The sequence below is a fragment of the Sabethes cyaneus genome, chromosome 2 (assembly GCF_943734655.1).
Source record: "Sabethes cyaneus chromosome 2, idSabCyanKW18_F2, whole genome shotgun sequence".
NCBI lineage: Eukaryota > Metazoa > Arthropoda > Insecta > Diptera > Culicidae > Sabethes > Sabethes cyaneus.
In genome coordinates, this window is record NC_071354.1 from 147,650,888 (window position 1) to 147,673,856 (window position 22,969).

At 43.3% G+C, this 22,969-nt stretch overlaps 1 protein-coding gene across 1 annotated transcript in view; it reads left to right on the plus strand.

The window, feature by feature from the left end:
* The window catches only part of LOC128735087 (uncharacterized), a 203,967-nt gene that overhangs the window by 96,111 nt on the left and 84,887 nt on the right, over positions 1-22,969 (plus strand). The window contains exon 3 of the mRNA XM_053829572.1: positions 11,135-11,242. Within this exon, the coding sequence (XP_053685547.1) occupies positions 11,135-11,242 (108 nt within the window). The remainder of the gene's footprint in view (positions 1-11,134; positions 11,243-22,969) is intronic.

Genomic DNA, 22,969 nt, shown 5'->3' on the forward strand with positions numbered 1-22,969 from the left:
TACTAAGTTTCGAACCCACAACCTACAAGGCTACAAGGCCCGCTAAGTTCCTGTGCTTGGTTACAACCGCTTCGAAGAATGAAAGAAAAAATCAACACTTTCTGCATATGATGGTCGTTTGCCACAAAATCACACATTTTCTCACAAGCAAAAATAAAAAAGCAAAGCCCATGTGCTACATTCCGTTATCGAAACTTGACCTTCTGTTTTTATACGACTGACTTCGCAGTCAGCTGTTAGAATACAGGACAATTGCAGGGCCAGTTGCTATGATCCTATTGATTCCAACAGCCTCTCCCAACCGAGATTCGAACCTACGACGACTGGCTTATTAGGGCAGCATCATATCTCGAGGCCAACTGAGTTTCCCACAAGCAAAAGCACTAATTTGTCAAAGCAGATTGTTTACCATATGTAGCTTGATAAACATTTTGGAAATAATGATGTTGGCTAACACTTACTGCTGGAGCCAAACAGTAAAAGTAAAAAAAAATAACTTCCAAAATTCCAAATTTTGCATAATCGTAGCATGTAACCAAAAGGAAATGTCTTATTGGTCTGATACGTTTTCGTAAAATATGTCAATTTGCTTCGATTATTGAATAGTTCATGTGTAACTGATAGCCAGATAGCCAGATGACCATACGAGTTATTGGATCAAATCAGTTCCTTCTTCAATAAAGTATCAATTTCCACCGTGATCTGCAACCACTGACAGGTTAAAAACCAATGCACTGATTTTCCAGCCACCCGCCCGCTCCAGCCGAATCAGCCCAAATGAACAACAGCAAAAGTTGCCAACAAAACACTTGTTAATTTATGGCTCTTCTTCTTCAGTGCCGTGGCAGCAGCGTAGTGTGCAATGCGCAGTGAAAAACTTTGTAACTAGTTTGTAAAATGAATTGAACCCATTTGTACACTTGGAATGGTCTTATGCTGCAGTAAACATCACCATTGCCCGTTCGTTTGCCATCAGTGGCAAAATTAACTCAGACAGTTTCAGAATCCGTTGTCGGCTGGTCCTCCCATTCGGACTTCGATGGCTGTGGGGGACGCGGACGCAGACGAAAACCGTGCAGCAAACGAACGAACGAACGTGAAATCAATTTACTACATCAGCAATGAAGCGCGTACTGATTCTCTGGACACAATCGCCCAAACAAGCGACAAGGATGGGTAGCAACGGCAACTGGTAAGAACTCCTCCGTTCCAATGGGCAACTTTTCCTATGAGTACGGAGCTGTACATTAAGTTTCTTATATTTCACACCTAGCCTCACATATCAGAGACCGGAAAAAGTTTCCTCAAACTCTGTGCTAGACCTCCTACGTTTCGCACCTTGCACTAAGGAAAGCGCCATCAGATAAAACTGTGTAGTTTCAAGCGTTCACGTTCTGATTTTCTACCTGACTCGAACCTGGTGCAAGACGCAGAGCAGTGCACGCTGCAAAACGAAACTTTATTGCATGTTTTTAATTACACCTTCTACGTCCATCACCGCTTTTTGCTGCGGGCGTTTATCCGACTATCACTGCAACGAATTGCCTTCAATTCTTGAATTTATCGGGCTGAACAGGAAGGAAACAAAAACAGTTTCCTCTTCATTGGCTCGACGTTGCCTCTGAATTGAATTGAAAATAACTGTTAGTTGCTGTTAGCGTTACGTATTCGTTGCCAGGAATTAAACATTCAATCATTTTGGAGCTGCAAATAAAACATTATTGGTCCCCGAACGGTACGTATCTTCAAAATTCATGACCAATGTTTTTGGTTTTTCGCTGCCATCGAACAATGCTATTGTTTGAAAAGATTTTGCGCATTAATTTACATTTACCGAAACACCGTCCCATGCTTCATTGTGCAAGCCTGCATCCGATTACCGATAAATAAATACACAATGTAAATGTTCTCAACGCGACCCTTGAATGGAGCATTATATTCCGTGCAGTTGAACAAAACATTTCATGAAATTCAAATGATCGCTCATTCCACACTCGGTACGGATCTATTGAACGGAACAGAAATAAAAACTGTGTGGAAAATCCAAAAATATCCACATTCTAGCATAGAAAGAATCCTGAAACATGGTGATGAATTACAACACCATCAAAATTGCATCGCGCCCTCCGGGGCCACACAGTAGGTGCGGAATCGGTATCAGTTACGAACCAACCCGACTTGTGAACATTCATTTTTAAAACTGTGCGAAAGTGCGATGACAGTAGTTGTTGATTGCTGAAAGCAGCTTCGAGGGGTTCGGGGCTGGCTGTTGAGCGAGGGGGGTAACAATAAAGAATCGGTGTACAATTGTGGCAGCAGCGGTGCAGTGGCAGAAAATGAACAGTCCCCAGCGTTCTGGCAGAGAACGGTGAAAAACTCCTGTTCGGTTTGAATGATGATACACCACCACCAGCACCACCTAAAGCAGCAACGAGCGAGCGACTGGTAGCGACCGACGACGCCGCGACGTGGTGATGTTGTAGAAATGAGGGTTTGGTAAATCGGTGAAAAATCCAATTTCATCGACTGAATAATTCAACCATGCGAACGTGGTTGCCTCTAACGCGCGGTGACACAGTCCAATGCAATGGCGGACGTGGAAAACTCTCACGAACGGACCAAAAAAAAAGAACAAAAAGGGATTCTGCGAATCTGAGCAATTGTCAATCAAAACGGATAAGCATCCACCGATATGGAACGCAGGATACAATATGTTAAATGGGGTTCCAGCTGCATATCCGTGGTAATTATGCACAAGTGATGTTACATGAAATCTGATTCTAAATTCGGATTGGTGATTGCATGCTACGGAATTGTCCCAAGCTGAAAGTGCAACAAAGACTAATCATATTTTGTTCATCTCGTACTGTAGTTTACATTGTTACTAATCACTAAAAAGGGGGTACGATAGGGTCCGATCGTCATCAAATTTCGTATTTTACATTTTGACCTAAAACGAACAATCTAACTATATTTTGTTCAAATCCGAGAAAGTCGATTACATGGGGTTTGGACACTTCGCGTAGGATGACTTTCGTATGTAATCTTTGGGTCAGTATGGACGAGACATGTCGTATGTATGAGCAGGCACATAAGTTTTGGGTCAATATGGACGGATTTTAACAATTTTATTGGATATCATACGACAAGAACCGCAGTGCTTCGTACTTTGTTGTCTGCAAACCGTTGTTGTTTTCTTTCAAACTAAAGAAGCCATACCAACAGTCGGGATTATGCTCATTCGACCTCACAGACATCAGGTCTTGTATTTAACTGACCTCGCATCCTTACGTCCATACGCCTGGTATCCATGTGCCAGATAACCAATTTTTTTCAGCGTATTATGCCTGAGACTCCTGATGTATCTAGTCTCACGACGGGGCTATCGTTTTGGATATACCTGGCGAGACAACCATTCGCTGCGGATCAATCGCTGTAGTACGCCATCCCAAATCTGAGGTACCAATTGCCAATAATCTGGTAACAAACACTGGGGGCTGGCAAAGGTATTGGCTTGAGTCAACACTCAGAGAACTCGGTGCCCCGGTCACAATAATTGGGGTCGCAGTAATCGGGGATACAAAGGCGCAGGTAGGCGCGAGAAGCTCTTTCGCCCAGTTAGTGTTAAAGAAAGAATTCATTCTACCACAGACTATACTTTGCTTCGGTCAGACGAATGGCCACCGCTAGTATCTACGATGCACGTTGAAGAAACATTAGGAAGTATACCTTACTTCTACCAGCCGAGAGCTGGAGCGACTCTTGACGTATCAAGAATTCCTCTCCACTGTACTCGGTCTTGGGCTACTCGTCATCAATTCGTTGCGCATCTCAACATACGCAAGACCAGGTTGATCGAGCCATCTGGAACGTTGGGCCCATCTATTCCAGTGCCGGTGGGTTTCTTGAAGAGAACGGATTTTACTGCACAGTCGTCAGCCATCCTTACGACGTGGCCGACCCACCGTAGTCTCCCAACTTTCTCCAGATGTACGATAGAAATCTCTTCAAGTAGTTCCTGCAACTCGTGATTCATACGCCTGCGCCACTCTCCACTATTTTTTTGTACCCCGCCAAAAATAGTCCACAGAGCTTTCGTTCAAACACAGCAAGTGCACGTATGTCTTCCGTAAGCAAAGTTACCTTTTCAAGTCCGTAAAGGACTACCAGTCTGATTAGCGCTTTGTACATCGTCAACTTTGTGCGGCGGCGTATGCTGCTTCATCGAAGCTTCTTGCGGAGGGAAAAGTAGGTTTGACTTCCAGCTTGAATGCGTAGTTGGATCTCCTTACTCGTATTATTGTCGGCGGTGACCAGAGCTCCCTATTATACGAACTCGTCAAACACTACCAGTTCATCGCCGTCAATAGTCACTGTCTGTGGGAGGCAAACACTGCTTTTTCTGGAGCCTCTTCCTACCATATATTTGGTTTTCGACACAATTATTTTTAACCCAATTCTCTTAGACTCTGTTTTAAGTCTGGCGTAGATTGCCGTCCCAAGGTGTCTAGTAATGATGTCGAGGTCGTCTGCGAAGGCTAGAAGTTGGTTACTCTAGCTGAAGATCGATCACCTCGCGCTCGTTTGTGACCGAGTTTTCCTTCTCGTCCCAATACATATCAGACTTCAATGTGTATCTTTAATGAGATTTGTTCACCTTCCCGTACAACTTGCACGTCTCTTTAGCCCGAAATAGTTTTTCTGGCTCTTCAAGATCTTTTTTCTTGGGGTGAACCAACCACCGGTGGAAAGCCCCATTAAAATGTAAATACTCACTTAGGTGGCTTGCCGTCCTAAGACAAAGCCTGTTGAACAAAGTTTCTCCATGTAACTCGGTTGAGAGCTACCGCTCTCCAATTCCTCGGACACCGAGTACTCTCCGCCAGATCTCGCTCCACCTGGTCTAACCATCTTGCTCGCTGCGCTCCTGGTCGTCTTGTTCCTACCGGATTTAAGGCGAACACCATCTTTGCAGGGTAGTTGTCCGGCATTCTTGCAACATGCCCTGCCCGCATTATCCGTCCAGCTTTAGCCACCTTCTGGATACTGTATTCGCCATAGAGCTGTGCGAGTTCATGGTTCATCCTCCGCCTCCATACTCCGTTCTCCTGTACGCCGCCGAAGATCGTTCTTAGTACTCGTCGTTCGAAAACTCCGAGCACTCGCAGGTCCTCCTCGAGCATTGTCCATGTTTCATGCCCGTAGAGAACAACCGGTCTAATAAGCGTCTTGTACAGGGTGCACTTTGTACGGGGACTTAGTCTGCTCGACCGCAGTTGCTTGTGAAGCCCATAGTAAACACGACTTCCGCTGATAATACGCCTCCGAATCTCACGGCTGGTACCATTGTCCGCCGTTACCAGTGAGCCAAGGTAGACAAATTCATCGACTACCTCAAACTCATCGCCGTCGATCAATATACTACTGCCCAAGCGGTGTCGTTCGGCCTCGGTTCCGCTGGCCAGCATGTACTTTGTTTTAGACGTATTTACCATATTTGACGTGGTTATCGACTGTATTCAATAATTCTTTAGACTTGGGTTTTATCGGCTCATCAGTCAGATGATGACTGATTGACTGATTCTGACTGATGAGCCGATAAAACCCAAGTCTAAAGACGTATTTACCTTTAACCCAATCTTTGCTGCTTCGCGCTTTAGTCTGGTGTACTGTTCAGCCACTGCAACAGATGTTCTGCCGATAATATCCATGTCATCGGCAAAGCAGACGAATTGACTAGATTTGTTGAATATCGTGCCTCGCGTGTTGATATCCGCTCGGTTCATAACACCTTGTAGCGCTATGTTGAACAGCAGGCATGAAAGACCATCACCTTGACGAAGCCCTCTGTGTGATTCGAATGAACTTGACAATCCACCCGAAATCCAAACACAGCACTGTGTACCATCCATCGTAGATTTAATCAGTTTGATGAGCTTCCTGGGGAAGCTGTTGTCGTCCAGGATTTTCCATAGCTCTTTCCGGTCGATGGTATCATATGCGGCTTTGAAGTCAACGAATAAATGATGCATGGGAACTCTGTATTCACGGCCCTTTTGGAGGATTTGCCGCAGTGGAAATATTTGATCCGTTGTAGACCGACCTTCGACGAAGCCGGCTTGTTAAGTTCCCACAAATCTATTCGCAATTGATGATAGACGGTGAAAAATGATTCGGGACAGCACTTTATAGGCGGCATTGAGAACGGTGATCGCTCGATAGTTCTCACAGTCCAACTTGTCGCCCTTTTTATAGATCGGGCAGATAACCCCATCTTTCCACTCCTCCGGTAACAGTTCCGTATCACAAATTCTAACAATTAGTCGGTGTAGACAAACGGCCAGCTTTTCTGGTCCCATTTTAATAAGCTCCGCTCCAATGCCATCTTTTCCAGCTGACTTGTTGTTCTTTAGCTGCATGATGGCCTCCTTAACTTCGCCTATCGTTGGGGCTGACACCTCTTCCCCGTTTGTTGCACCGTCGAAATCGCTTTCCCCGCCGCCATGGTTCTCCGCCTGGGCGCCATTCAGGTGTTCGTCGAAGTGCTGCTTCCACCTATCGGTCACCCTACGATCGTCCGTCAGAATACTGCCAGTCTTATCCCGACACATTTCGGCTCGCGGCACAAAGCCTATGCGGGATCCGTTCAGTTTCTGGTAGAACTTTTGCGTTTCCTGAGAACGATGCAGCCGCTCCAACTCTGCATATTCCTGCTCTTCCAGGTAGCGCTTTTTCTCCCGAAAGATTTGGTTCCGCTGCATCTTTTTCTGTTTGTATCTTTCCACGTTCTGTCGTGTGGCACTGCGCATTTTGGCCGCCCGCGCAGCGTTCTCTTCATCCATCACCCTCCTACATTCATCGTCAAACCAATCGCTCCGCTGATTCCGGGCCACATGCCCGATGGAGCTCTCCGCTACACTGCTGATGGCTATTTTGATAGTGTTCCAACAGTCCTCGAGAGGGGCTTCGCCCAGCTCGTCCACTTCCGGCAGTGCAGCTTCGAGTGAATGCGCGTAGTTTGCGCGACATCTGGCTGCTTCAGCCGCGCGAGATCTAACCGAGGCTGGCGTCGGTACCGAATGTTGTTCACAACGGAGAGTCTTGGGCGCATTTTAACCATCACTAGGTAGTGATCCGAGTCAACGTTAGCGCTTCGATAGGATCTGACGTCGATAATGTCTGAGAAGTGCCGACTGTCGATCAGAACGTGGTCGATCTGTCTGATTTGGTGACCTCCAGGTGTACTTATGATGGATTCTGTGCTGGAAAAAGGTACTACGTACGGCCATATTCTTGGAGGCGGCAAAGTCGATAAGTCTTAGGCCCATTTCATTGGTCCGTTGGTGTGCACTGAACCTTCCAATCACCGGTTTGTATTCCTCCTCCTGGCCGACCTGAGCATTGAAATCCCCGATGACGATTTTGATATCATGTTTTGGGCAGCGGTCGTATTCACTCTCCAACTGCGCCTAGAACTCATCCTTGTCGTCATCGGTACTTCTGAGGTGAGAGCTGTGCACGTTGATGATGCTTATATTGAAGAATCGACCATTGATTCTCAACCTGCACATTCGAGGATTCATTGGCCACCACCCAATCACCCGTTTCCGCATCTCGACCATCACTATAAAAGCTGTACCCCGCTCGTGTGTATTGCCGCAGCTCTGATAGATGGTATGTCCATCTCTGAACGTACGTACCGTTGAGCTCTTCCAGCACACCTCCTGCAGTGCTACGACGTCGAACTTGCGGCTCTTCAATACGTCGGAGAGCACTCGAGTGCTCCCTTGGAAATTGAGGGATCGGCAGTTCCACGTCCCGAGTTTCCAATCCATAGTCCTTTTTCGTCGCGTGGGTCTATTCCGATTGTTCCAGTAAGAATTTATTGGTTCTTCGTTCCGTGCTTTAGTATTTTTCGTGGTGACGGCTTGCAAAGGCTGCTACACCATCCCCCTGTTTCGCCGGATGTCCAACGAAACTCGAAAGAGCCCTCCATTCCTGTCAGCATACGACTTTGGCTTCCACCGGGGTTGGTGACCCGATCTCCACCAAAGTTGCTCGTATCCCGGCTGGTACCACGAGGCGGTAGGAATAGGAGTTGCTGAAAAACCGGTGTAAACCTGTAAAATGTAAATAAATACATAAAAAAATAAATAAATCTCTTTTCTCCTTCCGCTTACTTACTTACTAATGTGTCCGTGTCCGCCGGTCCGGCAGAACAAAGGCATGAAATCAGAGAATTACACTATTGATGGTTTTCTGTCGCCAGGACAGATTCTCGTCTACAGCCTGGGAGTCGTTGGCTAAGCTACGTCGCCATGAGCCTCTGGGTCTGCCTCTTCTACGCTGTCTTTGCGGATTCCAGTCGAGTGCTTCCCTGCAGATCTCGTTCGCTCCTTTCCTCAAGGTATGACCGATTTTCATTTCCACCTACGTTCACGAATTTTTCTTGCTATCGGCCGCTGATGACATCGACGATGGGGTTCTTCATTGTATATCCAGTTGTCAGGCCATCAGACACGAATGACATATCGTAGGCACCGGTTAAAACCTGCAGTTTATGCGTTGTCTCCGCTGAGACGCACCACCTTTCGCAAGCATACAGCAGTACGGATTTAACGTTTGAATAACAGATTCGGGTTTTCGTACGTAGAGTGATCTGGCGTGAGCGGCAAACGTTTCGCAGAGCTGCAAAGGATTTCCTGGTCTTCCTGATCCGTGTGGCTATATCAATCTTGGTACCACCATCTGGCGTTGTCTGGCTACCAAGATATTGAAAGGCGTCTTCCTGCTAAACTTGTTGTCCCGCTACTGTGAAGTTGATGGGATTGTCAGTGTTCACTACCATAGACTTGGTTTTTACTACATTGACTGTGAGATCTGCTGCCTGGGAGCTCTCGAAGAGGTCATCTAATTTCCTCTGCATATCATTTCGGCGTTGTGCGAGCAAGACACTGTCGTCGGCTAGGTTGAGGTCAAAACCTTGCACGAGAACGTCTCGTACTGAGCTTCGATGAGATGGACTTATCTGGAACTAAGTGCGCCCAAATGTTTTCGTGGTTGAGACGGTCGAACGCCTTTTCGCAGTCAACGAACAGCAGCAGAAGAGGGTCCTGGAATTCATTGATCTTTTCCAATATAATGCGGAGCGTTGTGCTTTGCCGCCGGAGAGTAGCGTCGATCTTCTCCTGGATCCGGTTGAGGATTACCTTCCAGAGAACTTTGAGAGTAATACAGAGCAACGTGATGCCACGCCAGTTACCGCAATCAGGTAGGTCTCCTTTGTTAGGGACTTTAACCAATATGCCCTGCATCCAGTCCACCAGAAAAGTTTCCCATATATTGCTGAAAAGCTGATGTATCATTTAGGCTGACAAAGATGGGTCAGTTTTGAGCATTTCGGCTGAAATACAGTCTATCCCTGGTGCTCTATTGGATTTCATACTCTTTCATGGCTGCTACAATTTCATCCAGCGATGGCGCTTCCGAGTTGACGCGATTAATTCGATGAACTGTGGGCGTCATACGGTGCTGGTTTTGTTGGTCTCTGACATTTGAAACTCGGAAGAGTTGTTCAAAATGTTCAGTCCATTGCTTAAGCTGTTCTGTACGGTCAGTCAATAGCTGACCAGCTCTGTCCTTTAGCGGCATCTTTGCATTCATCCTGGCACCACTAAGGCGGCGAGAAATATCGTACAACACACGGATATCACCATTGGCGGCGGCGGTTGCTCCTTGTTCGGCTAGGGAGTTAGTCCAGGATCTCTTGTCCCGCATACAAGCACATTTAACAGCCCTTTCCAGTTCGGCGTATCGTTGACGGGCAGAGCCGATCTGGTTCGCGCTCGCTCAATGCCGGCTTTCGCCTCTCTCCGCTCGTCGATCTTCCTCCAAGTTTCATCCGAAATCCACTCCCTCCACCCGCTGCGCGCTTTGACGAGGGTTTCATCACTAGTTGTGATGAAGGCGTTCTTAATGCCGGTCCATTGCTCTTCGATGGTTATACCAAGTGGCAACTCCAAGACTCGGGATTCAAGTTGTTCGACAAAGGCCCTTTTCACCTCAGGATTCTCCTATCGGCGAACGTCGTAGCGGCACCCAACTTTCTCCTTCCGTCGTTGGACACGTGCGACGCGCAAACGTATTTCAGCGATAACAAGATGATGGTCGGATGCAATATCGGCGCTGCGTTTGTTGCGAATATCAAGAAGGCTCCTTCACCATTTTCGGCTGATGCAGTTATGGTCGATTTGGTTTTCTATCCAGCCATCGCGAAAAACCCACGTGACTTTATGTACTGGTCTATGGGGAAAGAGAGATCCACCAATGACCATGTTGTTATTACCACAGAATTCTGTAAACAGCACTCCGTTTTCGCTCATCTCTCCTAGGCCATGGTGTCCCATGACGCGTTTAAGGCCCGCGTTGTTTGAGCCAATCTTCGCATTGAAGTCCCCATTTGAATTTGGATGTCCCCTTTCGGGATTTTCTCAACCACACTATTCAGCTGGGTGTAGAAACTCTCTTTCTCTTGCAGGTCGGCAGCATCTGTTGGCGCATAGCACTGGATTGCTGTAAGGTTTCTAACCCGTGTTCTGAATCTGGCAACGATTATTCGCTTATTTATCGGTTCCCACTTCAACAGGGCCGCATGTGCTCCTGGGCTCAGTAGGAATCTAACTCCTCTTTCTCGAGTAGCATTTCCACCTCGTATGCCAAAGTAGAGCAAGACTTGCCCGGACATCAGTGTTTGCCAGTACCTGGCCAGCGGACCTCGCTAAGCCCCAGGATTTCAAGCTCGAGGCGGCTAGCTTCGCATGCAAGTTGAGCAAGCTTGCCCTTCTGGGCAAGGGTCAGTATATTCCATATTCCGATTCGTGTCCGTGTTTTCATGCTAAAGGTCGTTGTCAATAACCCGGAGAGATTTCTTCTTCCATTTTCATTTTCTATTCATTTTTCTTTTTTCAGCGGTTTACCAGTCTCATAATTATTTCAAAGATTAGTATATCCAATAAATTTGTTCATGTTATTTCGCAGAACCACGTTCATTATTCTAAAATTGACTTATCATTTGATAAAATGTTCTGAAACAATGTAATAACCGACCTAATTAAATCTTTTTTCCCTCCTGCAGGCATCTCAATGCACAAAGGCTATGCATTCGTGCAGTTCACGAACCCCTTCGACGCACGAAATGCCTGTCATGGTGAGGACGGCCGCACTGTTCTGAGCCAAACACTGGGTAAGTTCAAATTTGCAATAATATTTATTGCGGCTGTCCATCAATGATCACGTCCAAATAGGACCATTTTGATACAATGCTTCTTGCTGGGTTTTGAATAACCATAAATTATTAAACCTCGACCAGCAGATTCTCTATCAGTCGACGTACACTGTACATGCCGCAACACGAACAACACACACACTCACACGATGATGCACACAATTAGTCTTGATGTCGCATGTAGAACAAACTTCAAACACCAGAAAAGCAAAGATACGTCATGTCACGGAACGCGTGCCATTCGACGGCCTTCCCAGCTGGGAGCTCATCAATCATACGGAGCCAGCGCAGTAGTTACGTTCCGAGAAAAAAAGCGAAACTGGAAAACTTTCGCTGTCATGTCATTCATAAATTATTTTCCATTCCATCAGACCCGAACGATCGGGGTGATCTACCACTTCCGGTGCCTAAGCTTGTGCAGAAAGCGGATTTCGGGTTAGACCGGTCGGTGATAGGTCACATCGGGTGTCCTCAATTTTCCAACCTAAGTTACAAAGTTAATCAATTCCATTCTTTAGTCCCGAGTTCCGGAAGCGTTCTGCGTAGTAGGAAAGAACGCTATGTTTGGAATTACTGGATTTAATCGCTTAACAATCAATGTTCCCCTTATTCGTTCACTGCCTTGAACTGGCCTGAATAAATACGCAATATTTTTTCCCTGGTGAAAGTGTGGAAAACAAAAGATAGAGACACACGCATATTCTCAACCCAATTTGTTTTGCTACGGGTCACGCAAACTTTTGCTACACCGAGCGATTGGTGGGTTACTCTGCTTCTCCCCTCGTCGAACGCGTCGTCACCGTGCCATCCGTCGCCGTCCGCAGCAACAACAACACTATCATCAACGGGGTGGCCAAGCCAACATGTCAGTCCGCATGGCCGAGACCCGGTGCGTGTGGCATATTCCGTGTGGTTAGGTCGTCGTTTTTCGGTTCCTTGCCAGCTAATAACTAATAGCGTATATTTCCGGTTCTGCTTTTCTGCCCGAGTGCTTTTAATTTATGGCAATTTTTATGCACGAAGCGTTGCTTTTCCATTAAATGAAATTAATAGTGCTTTAATGGGTGGCGATACATGGAACTATGGGATATTTTGACGGCGTCCAAAGTCCACAGCACCAACTGGTCGGCCGACAGAATTCCACGGGCTGTTTTTCTACTTGAAGGCTTTCTGCCACCGGCAGGCCATGTAGCAGGGCTGGCAGGTGATGAAGGAGGTTGAAGAGGGTATAAATTTAAATACATGGGGTAGTGCATGGCCGATAAGGTGTTAACACCTGCTATCAAGAATTTATGTAGTACTTAACGAAATGTTTTAATTTGTATTCATACGATACTTTGACTGTAACGTTTGGGCGAAACACTACAGCACTAATGCAGCGAAGAACCCATGTATTATAGTGCCCACATTTTGTCAGGATGATCCAAATATATATTTTTCAAGCTCACATGTTCAATGTAAGCTCATATCTTCAATTCAATAAAATTTCGCTCAATTCAACTAAATAGGCGAAAGAGAAGACATTGATAGGACCTCTTCAAGGAAACCTTAGGATTTTTCCCAATCTTACATGTTTTTGTGACTGTTTTTTTTAGCATAGAGTGCTATTGACTCTAACAGTTGCTCCTAGCTGAAATTTGAACATTAAAAGGCCTTCTTCTCCTTCTTTTCTTAAATAAAAGCGAAACTTCACATTTTGTTAGTTACTACCGTAAAGTAAATCAATGCTGATGAAAATAGAGCAGTTGGAAAAATATTCGTTGTATCTATTTTATACTTGTTCACTATGACGTTAATTATAGTCACCTGTATAAATATAATTTGTTATGTGATTTTATTACCAGCCGCCTTTTCGAGTTCTAAACAAATATCAATCTACCATAATGCCGGACATTCACATACGAAGTGCTTTGTTTCGAAACCATGCTTTGCTAGCCGGCATTCTATTTTAACATGCGTTGATAGAGCACTTTTCACGACTTTTCGGAAGCAAAATATCACATACTTAATCACAAAAAGACAAAATATGAATCACACCACAAGTCATGAGAGATAATTCAAGCATACCAAATGCTTGTAGACGTTACTTGAATACCCGTAACGTTATTTCACGGCCGGTGACTTTTTGGTGTAGGCATTTGAACTTGCTTTACACGCGTGATTGCCATTAAACCAACCTTTGCTTACACGTACATTAGGGTGGCATTTATGTCGTGTACATATAATTTACTTACACATAATTTTTTTTGTCTGTCAGTAGAAATCAGCTTGAATAAAAAATATATATATTTTTCGTTCAATTAGTACAATGTTCTGGAAATTATTCGAAATGAAAAAGAGTTTCAAGAAATAAAAAATTATATAAGTTGACACAAAAAATATATTGTCAGGTTGTCGAAGACAATAACGAATAAGCCATCCTCATCGGCTTTTGACACCTCCACGACATCGCTATCTTGGTCTACAGAGTTTGACAGTACCCCCATTAAGTTGGACCCCTCAGTATTGTACCCCAAACAACAATGGTGTCGCATTGATTTTCTATGGAGTGATTTCCCGCCCAGTATTTTTGACGTTTCAGATTCAGTCACAGAAAAATGGCGACGAGCCGGGGGGTCGGCTTTTGACAATTGGATAACTAGCAAGCTGCCGTGAACGACACGCATCTGACACATTTCAGCGTGTCCTGTTACGACGAGGACCCGATTTTCATTACCATTTTGCTACCGGTAGCAAAAAATACGTTTGTGACTAAGTTATTAAACGGGGGGCTCCATAGCCGCAAGGTTACCGAGTCTACTTTGACAAGCGAGTGGTCGCGGGTTCGACCGTTCGATGTCAAGTAACTTTAGCATGGGTTTATTCTCAGGTCGCTCATGTACCCTTCCTTCATGCTGAATTCTATATACGTACTGAAGCCTCTTGACAGTGCAAAAGTCCTTCCTATAGTTAAGTGTACTGGTCAGAGGAACGAAGGAATCCTCGCCAGGGACGGCTATAATATAGGATAGTACTGGCAGCGAGGAATAAGTGGGTAAAGTAGATCAAGCTTTGAAGGGAGGGTAAACCCCAATACACGCAAGCACGCATAAAATTTAATAAGCATATCGCTCACTTAATACTTAATAGCAAAAAGAAATGCAGTGCAGGTCATACAGCAAACACCCGGGCGATATCACAATAGATCAACTATACTGATCGCAGTAATGAAACTATACTGGTCCACATATGAAAAAAAAGCTATTAAACAAGTTTTAAATTATGTCTGTTAAAAGTACTTTCTAACGTAGAATTTACTTTTTGATTTAGATTGTTATTTAAGTAGGTGCAACAAGTTACATTTCGTAACGGGACACCATCGCAGAAATACCGCTTTTTCCACCATGTTTTAATATGTGTACATTTCGATGTGCTAATTATTAAACGTTCTGTATGTTGATTGTGTTGAGAACTACGTTTTCTTTGTAGTTCAAAAATAACTGGTTCATTTCCAGTATAATATGAGTTGAAATATGCTGTTTTAAATACCAATTTCTTGGTGTACAAATGCGTGGAATGTGTCATCTGCTTGGTGAGGTTTTATCTTTCTCTTCTGCAGAATATTGCAGGCCGGTGTTGGGTGAATAAAAATCTAGAAACACCGGAACCTAACATGTGTAGTGACGAGCAGAGAAACCTGGTTACGAACGACCATGAGCTAGGTGCTTGACAGGTGAAAGCAGTTCATTGATGAGCATCTCCTTGGCAATAAAACGGTATAAGGCAAAAGGGAGGCCAATCCGGAAGTGTCCACGAACAGTAGCAGCGTCTCGGTTGTCGATCTTAAATAGATCCGGTGCGAAATCAGGCTTGAAACTAATAAAACCGTCAGAAAGGACTGACCCGCAGTATACCTCTTGAAATATGGTATCTCAAGTAACAAATCTAAGCTTAATTACGTTCCTCTAGTGGTTTTCAAGACTAATTTCATAAAACCTCCTGATGACTGCTACAAAACTGCCTTCCGATCAAAGGGCTGACTCTTCAGAACGTTTTTTGAAGAACCTCTTTGAGAATCAGGCTATAAGCTTAAATAGTCTTACCGTACTCTGCAGAAAGCAACAATTAAACCGTCTATGCATTTCGCTGCTTGACAGTTTCCGCAATAATTTAATAAAACTTCTTGCTGCAAAACTATGAAGCATACAGCTTGCTCTGGTAAAAAGCTAAGTCAGTCCGGACAGGCAGCTGGACGACGAGTCACTCAACATCTTGGTCATCGAAGTGGAGGTCATTGTCAATCACCGTCCCCTAACATATCTTGTCTTTAGACTTGAAAGAAAGCGAGGCTTTATCTCTTAACCACTTTCTGTTGGGAAGTTCGAGTGAAGTTCGGCAGCCTGCGGTGGAGCCAACGACTAGCTCAGAAGCTGTAAAGAGTTCGTGGGGTATGATGCAACATCAACTGAATTGCTTCTGGATGGATCCGGGAAATGCTACCCACCTACCCAACGAAGAGCGGATGATAGCCATCCGCAGGACCTAGTGCTCATTGTGGAGGATGACAAGCGAAACAGATTAGAGGGCGTGTGATGGTAGTGGTAGCTGTAAAGACCCAGGCACAATGCATACAGATTTTACTGCGTTGCGGCAATTTGACAGTTTTCCATGGGAGTATTTCTCGCTGAAACGGGGCCACTACTGACACGAGGTCTTCAAATATTGGAACTTTTGCGCTTAATTGATTGAAAATGGCTAAAAAATATGAATTTCACTTTTGATACCTCGAAATAGTGAACCCCTCGTTCGCCAAGTGGCCTAACAGTTTCAAAAAAAGTTGAATTTTAAGCTAACCTTGAGATCTATATCAAACAACTATCTATAATAAACAACTAACAAATGGCCCGGTTCTGTAAAGAAGAACAGGGCTTTCAAATGGAATAAAAAAATGTTTGGCGGCAATCTTGGATTCGGTCGCCAAATTGGATTTTATCAAAAAATCACCGTTTTCACCATTAGCCCCCCAACTAATGCTGAGTGGTTTTGAAATTAAAATCGGTTGGGGGGATCATGACGAAAACGGCGATTTTTTGATAAAATCCAACATGGCGGCCAAATCCAAGATGGCCGCCAATGTTTTTTTACTTCGTTTATAAGCCCTCTCTCTCCTCTTTACATCTCTACTCTTTACCGTGTCGTTTGTAGTAAGTTTCATAGAAAATTTTGGAAATATCACAATAATTATATGAAAATTGTGAACCTTGCTGTCAGTAGTGGCCCCGTTTCAGCGAGAATTACTCATGGGTTTTCTGTCAAATTTCCGCAACGTAGTAAAATCCGTATGCATTGTGTCTGGGCCTTAAGTGATAATCGAATCTGAAACTTGGACCGGTGGCAAGTGTTACGGGGAGGAGGATGTTGGCGCTGGGTGTACTGCATCGGTGAGACATTACGGTGACGGTTGTCAACTGACTGATAGCGGAGGACGTATACCGATTAAGGGATCGTCTCGAAGTCATTTGTGAATGTCATCGTGGAGAAGAAAAACCTAAACTAAAAGTTACTTAGCAAATTTATTGATATTTTTTAAATTAGTTGATTGAAGCTACTTATAATTAGTTAAAACTGTAAATTACTTATTCTACTAAAGTCTACCGTAAGTAGTTACTTAAAATAGTTAAAATTGTAAAATCTCTATTGATAAGGCCAAAAGAATAACTACTTGTGTTATTTAAATAACGAAGCAATAACATTTACATTTACAAACATTTTATGAAATATATCGAATGTAATTTTAAGGTCACAATAAGATATGATAACAAAATCAGTTATTAAACTCATCTTACAATGTTTCAAATATCTACTTAATAACAAAATGTGTTATCAATGTATCTCCATATCTATTCAATAAATAATCAGAGGGGTTGTGTACAAGACACGACCGCATATATAGGTGACGCAGGACTACGTAAGTCTCTTTGTAGTGATTGTGGCATGTATTCATGCTTGTAATCATTCGATTCTTAATGTATACATGCTATATGCAACATATATACATGCTACATGCGTTGTATGTAACATTTATCAAAGTAGTAACATTGCATACGTTCAATTCTCAAAAGATTGTGCATTTGAAAACAATTTAACAAAATCAAGAACACAAACTATTGCTTTCCGGCTACCTTACTGAAATTAAAGATTGCTTTTATTATCCATGGTTTCCCACGTTGAAGGGATTTTACCAATTCAATCCTATTTTATCAACAGCACATCTTCTCACTACACTTCTAATGAAACGGCAAGCATGTGTATTCATACAGAGTCGTATTATAATCGAACACTACAGCTGTAGCACATTTTTCCAACACAGATATCAAATTCGCCGAGGTTTAATCGTCTCGCAGTAAAGAATTTGCGATCTGTTGGGACAACGAACTTGTGTCATTTTTTCTGGCACACTTCCCTAACACAGACATCAAATTGGACTAGGTTTAATCGCGTTTGTAAGAAATCTGTTGGCACGAGGGGGTTTTGTTACTCTCTCTCTCTCTCTCTGGCGTACTTCCCAAGCAAGGACATCAAAATGCTCTAGGTTGAACGGCAGTGTTAAGAAATCTTGTTGAAATGAGGAATCTGTCACTTGTTTTGGCTTACTTCCCAAGCACAGATATCAAATTTGTATAGGTTTAGATCATCATAAAGAATCTTCCAACCAATCATGAAGCGAGAATTCTGGTAAAACATAGGTTCATTATTTTCAATTTTTCAATAGTTCAACATAAAGAATCCATACTTTTCTTCATTTGGGTCAATTCTTAGAAGATTTTCCGATCGATTGGTGTAAGAATATTGAAAATCGATCGGAAAACCGCTGAGCTAATAGCGCTCAAAACCTTTCATTTTTCGTGACGCTCGCATTTTTCGATTTTTTGGAATGACACCCTATCTCAGAACTTGCCGTAAGACGTAGTCCCACGTCAAAAAATATATAGTACTATACTTTAGCTTGATATAGTTTTGATATTATTTTGCTCTATTTCGCTCCTGCTCGGGAAGTAAAAATAACTATAACCTAAGTTAAAATAAAATAACCTAAACTAAAATGCACTAATTAAATATTACAGTTTAAAGCTGCATTGAATCGCAAACGTCGTTTTCGTGCTGCTAAGAACCAGGTGTTCTAAAAAGATTGGTATCGTCTGAACACCAGCTTTGTTAACTTGAAAATACATCCGTGAGCAGAAAAGTTAAAATTTTACTGTCAGTTCATCCTGACCGATTTGGTGTTAAGCGACCATAATGTCATGTTTGCAGATTTACTTACTTTACTTTTTCCGACAACAATCCGCTCATCGAATCCATGCCGAATCCAGGAGACGTCTCCACTTTTCTCGGTCTTGGGTTGCCGCTCTCCAGTCGTCTTAACACACGCTGCTCTAGCATCTTCGTAAACAGTGCTCATACCCGTTGGATGGACAAGGTCTGCCTCGAAGTCGTCGGTCTCTCTACTAAATATTGTTTTCGCTGGTCTCTCATTCAGCATCCTTGCTACGTGGCCAGTCCATTATAGCCTCCCTTGTTTTAATCGCTTCACAATATCCGCATCTTTGTATACTTGGTATATTTCATGATTCATTCGCCTGTGCCACAGTCCTTCGTCTTATATGCCGCCAAGCATTGATCGCAGGATCCTACGCTCAAAAACGCCAAGAGCTCGTCGGTCGCTCTCTTTCAACGTGCACGTTTCGTGGCCGTAGGGCCACCGGGAGAATTATCATCTTAAAGAGCGGGTGTTTTGTACGGAGTTGTAGGCTACGGGACCTCAGCTGGCTACGTAATCCGTAGAATTACGCGAATCGCTCCACTTATTTTTTTTTCCTTTTTCCTGCTGTTATGCGATTCGTCGATCAAGCTTTCTGGTGTATTCCGGTGCCACGCCATCTGCCGTCAACGGCTGGATGTTGAAACATAGCGTCCTCTCAGTGTGAGCTTTCGCCGCATTCGACAACTTGCGCCAATCTTAAGCGGGGAACGCTGCTGAATAGAAAACAGCTCAAGAAAAAATCCTACTATTTACCGAAGAAATTTTGACAACTCCAACGCAAGCATCTAACCGTCATTTTTTCTTGTGGTAATAATTGAGTCGGATATCATTCCGTACGGAAAAGTGACGTTTTAATTCACTTGCGTATAAAACTGCGCCATCTGAATGTGAAATAATGTTACTTGTGAGGTGCGTAAGAAATCATTAGAGAAATCGATTTCTTGTGCATTTCTTGTCCTATCTGTTTGCTCACTTCTTTTCAGCAGCGTACCTTGCTTTACACATGACGAGATAGTAGTCAGAGTCGATATTTGGTCTCCGAAAAAACTTTACATCGATGACATTCCGAAAAGTGTCGACCATCAATCAGTCACCATTTGGAAGTCTCCAGGTTTGTTTCCGAATATTCATATGTGGCAAGTAGACGCCAAAAATGGTCAAACTTCAGGCTGCGACAATGTTTATGAGTCTTAGACCGTTATCATTGGTCGACTGATGAAGGCTCTGTCTTCTAATAACGGGATGGAAGAATTCCTTCTTCCCGATCTGCGCATTTGCATCTCCCATGATGGTTTTCACGTCATGTTCTGGGCACTCTTCATAGGTCCTCTCGAGTCTATCGTAGAACTCGTCCTTAGCATCACCGGATTTACCATTTGTTAATGCGTAAATGTTCATTGGACTGTAGTTGCAGAATTAATCTTAATGCTCAACACACATACACCGCTACGGGTCTCCAGCGGATAACTCGTTGCTTTTGTTTTCTCAATGATCTCCACTCCGTGTTCATGTAGCTCTCGAACAAACCCAGCTCATGGCGGTTCATAAAAAGTTCGAATAATCCAGGTACCAAGTTTCCACTCGTTATCCATTAAGCGTTTCCTTATCCTTCGCCTTGTCTTTTAGTTATTCTATAATTGGGTAAAGCCTATCTGATTTCAACGCTTACACAGGCTATTCCTAACGAGCAATTAAATGTATTTAATATGACAACCAAACTAACCCTTCAACTTACTATATTCAATAAATAGGGAGAACTCTCTTGCCACAACTAGTTTCAGCGATCGCTAACATGTTAATGTCACTAGATATAATAATCCAAATAAATGTTGACAACTACACGATCGCTCGAATGGAGTAGAGCATGACAGTGCACATCTTAAATGTCGATGCCTCTCTTATAGCGGCCTGTTTCGTTCGTACCGAATATCGCCATGATGTACCTACATGTCTCGAACGGTGGTGAAACAAATTGTCCCGGCGTAAAATCAGCAATGATATATGGCCCTCACCTACCTCACGCTGCGAGATGCGCGATAGATGAGGTAAATAACATGTCTAATCTTAGAAAATGATCTTCTAAGCGGCCTGCTACGAAGAGGAACGTTGTAATGGGGCCACGTGGTGTTCCATTCTTTAGCTTACTTTGTGTCGATTCGTTACATTCCCGTTCATTTTCCTTCAACCTGTTCGGGATGTTCTCGCTGATGCTGGGTGGTAATAAATGCTGAAGATGAGTAGGAATGTTCAAATTTAATTCGATCTAGTGACGTATTGGCTTGTTGGTATGCGGTGCGACTTCCGGCATCGAAGGAATGAAGGAACCATAATGAACACAGCGCCTCCATCGAAAAGAAAAGTTGCTGTGTAGTTTTTCTTAACCATGACCGGGAATTTAAAGAAATTCTTATCGAAAAAAGAGCTCCCAACAAAACTAAAAAAATAATGATCATTCATTTATCTAAATTTGATTTAATTGGAAGAAAAAAGTCCGATTTGGTCAATTGGTGTTACTTCGGTGGAATGTTCATGTTATTAATTAAGCAATCCAACATTCGCAACTGTTGATCATCACTAGCGTGCGGTTTAGCGTTATGATGATGAAAACACTCCTCAAGGGCGCAGAAATAGCCGCACAAAGTGTAGCAATGGGACGGCAAATCATTCTACATTCAACCGTACGTTAAACTGGCTGAGACGAAACAGGTGCCAGGTTTTTTACGCAAAGCGCAAATTAGCCACCCAAAGTGCGAAAGAACCTACCGTACACATATCTCAAGCAAACACATTGGCAGGATTAGAGTGGAATTTGACGATTCTGACGGGGAATGTTTCCTTCTCGGACAGTTTTGACCGTACGGGCGAGAGGCGAGAAAGTGTAGCAAAATTGAATATCGTTTGAAGATGTAAACGAGAAGCTTATCTGGCTAATGAGACACACCGAATGATTGATAGCGGAAAATCGTTACCGACAACGATTGCCGTAAAATTTCTTTTAATTTTTCTAGCGGCTATTTAGTTCATTTCCGGGTGCTATGAAAATCTCATTAACGAAGTTCGGATTACATGACACTATGATGATTTTCGAAACGGCTGATCGCTTCGAAAGCAACTAGCTTGAACTAATTAAGGCTAATTAAAAATGAAATTCCATTTATCCAAATCTACTCTTTGATACTGTTTCACTATTGGAACAATGGCACAAGATTCTCGAAGGCATCACAGAAACTGAGTGAGTTTATGTAGAATATAAATAATACATTAATGTACGAACTATTTGCTAAACAATGTCAAGCCTAACGACCTCATTGCTCGTCACTGCCACAATCACGCGAATACGAAGATTTAATTTTAATTATATAAATTCACGACAGCGAGTTTCGTTTCAGAAGCTATCGCGTGTTATTTAATTATAGTGCTTTTCCTTAAATAAATTTTGCCTGTGTCATTTGAAGCTACCGGTAAGAGCCGGCTACTATCTTTTAGCTACGCACGGTTTAAATTGAATACAATGGAATCGATTAATATATGACTAACGTTTCATCGCATTTACTAAAAACTTAATAGACATTTAACCGCATAATAAATGAGAAATGTTCTTCCCATAACTCGTTGAAGGCGACTTGAAAACCGTCCGCTTCTTTCGCTCGCACAACTGCATTCAACCGCTTCTGGGCCATTAGCACACTGCGGTAAGTTTCCCCCGTCTAGCACATTCGCGTCTCGCATCGCACTGACTGACGGTGAAAACCATACTATCGATCAAACTTGATGATGTTTTGTCTGCCGAGGTGTCTTCCGTTTAGCTGAAAGCCGCGTGCCACCGCACCGGCCACGGCATCAAACCAGCTAACTATTAAACATACTAACTACCGCCCGATAGTAATAAAGCGTAGTTTTGACGTGGAAGAAGAAGAAGAAGCAGACGTTTTCTACTCTTAGTTTAAATGATTTGTGTCAATGTATGGCATCAAGAAGAAACATTTCCACTAGACACCGAGACGTCGTGCTATTCTGTTTTGTGTACATTTTTTTTGGTAGTTGCCGTACTATCAATCAATGTAGCAGTTGTTTTATAGATCATCATTAACATGAAATGAAACCAAATCAGATCTCAACTAATCCAAATGTTTAGCTCTTACATTGAACCTAATTGGTGCTTGATAATCATGTCGAATAGTTAGATTACAAAGAGCTGATCTAATTCAAAAGTAAGTATTTATAAGCTTTACAAATCAACCATGTCGAACGATTTGTAATAGTATTTTAACGTGGAACTACGTAGTTTTTATAGCAAGCTTTGAGGTAAAAAGAAAATCAAAGACGTAGTTTTTTGTCAGAACTAAAACGAACACCACCAGCATTTGTGGGTCGAACAGCAT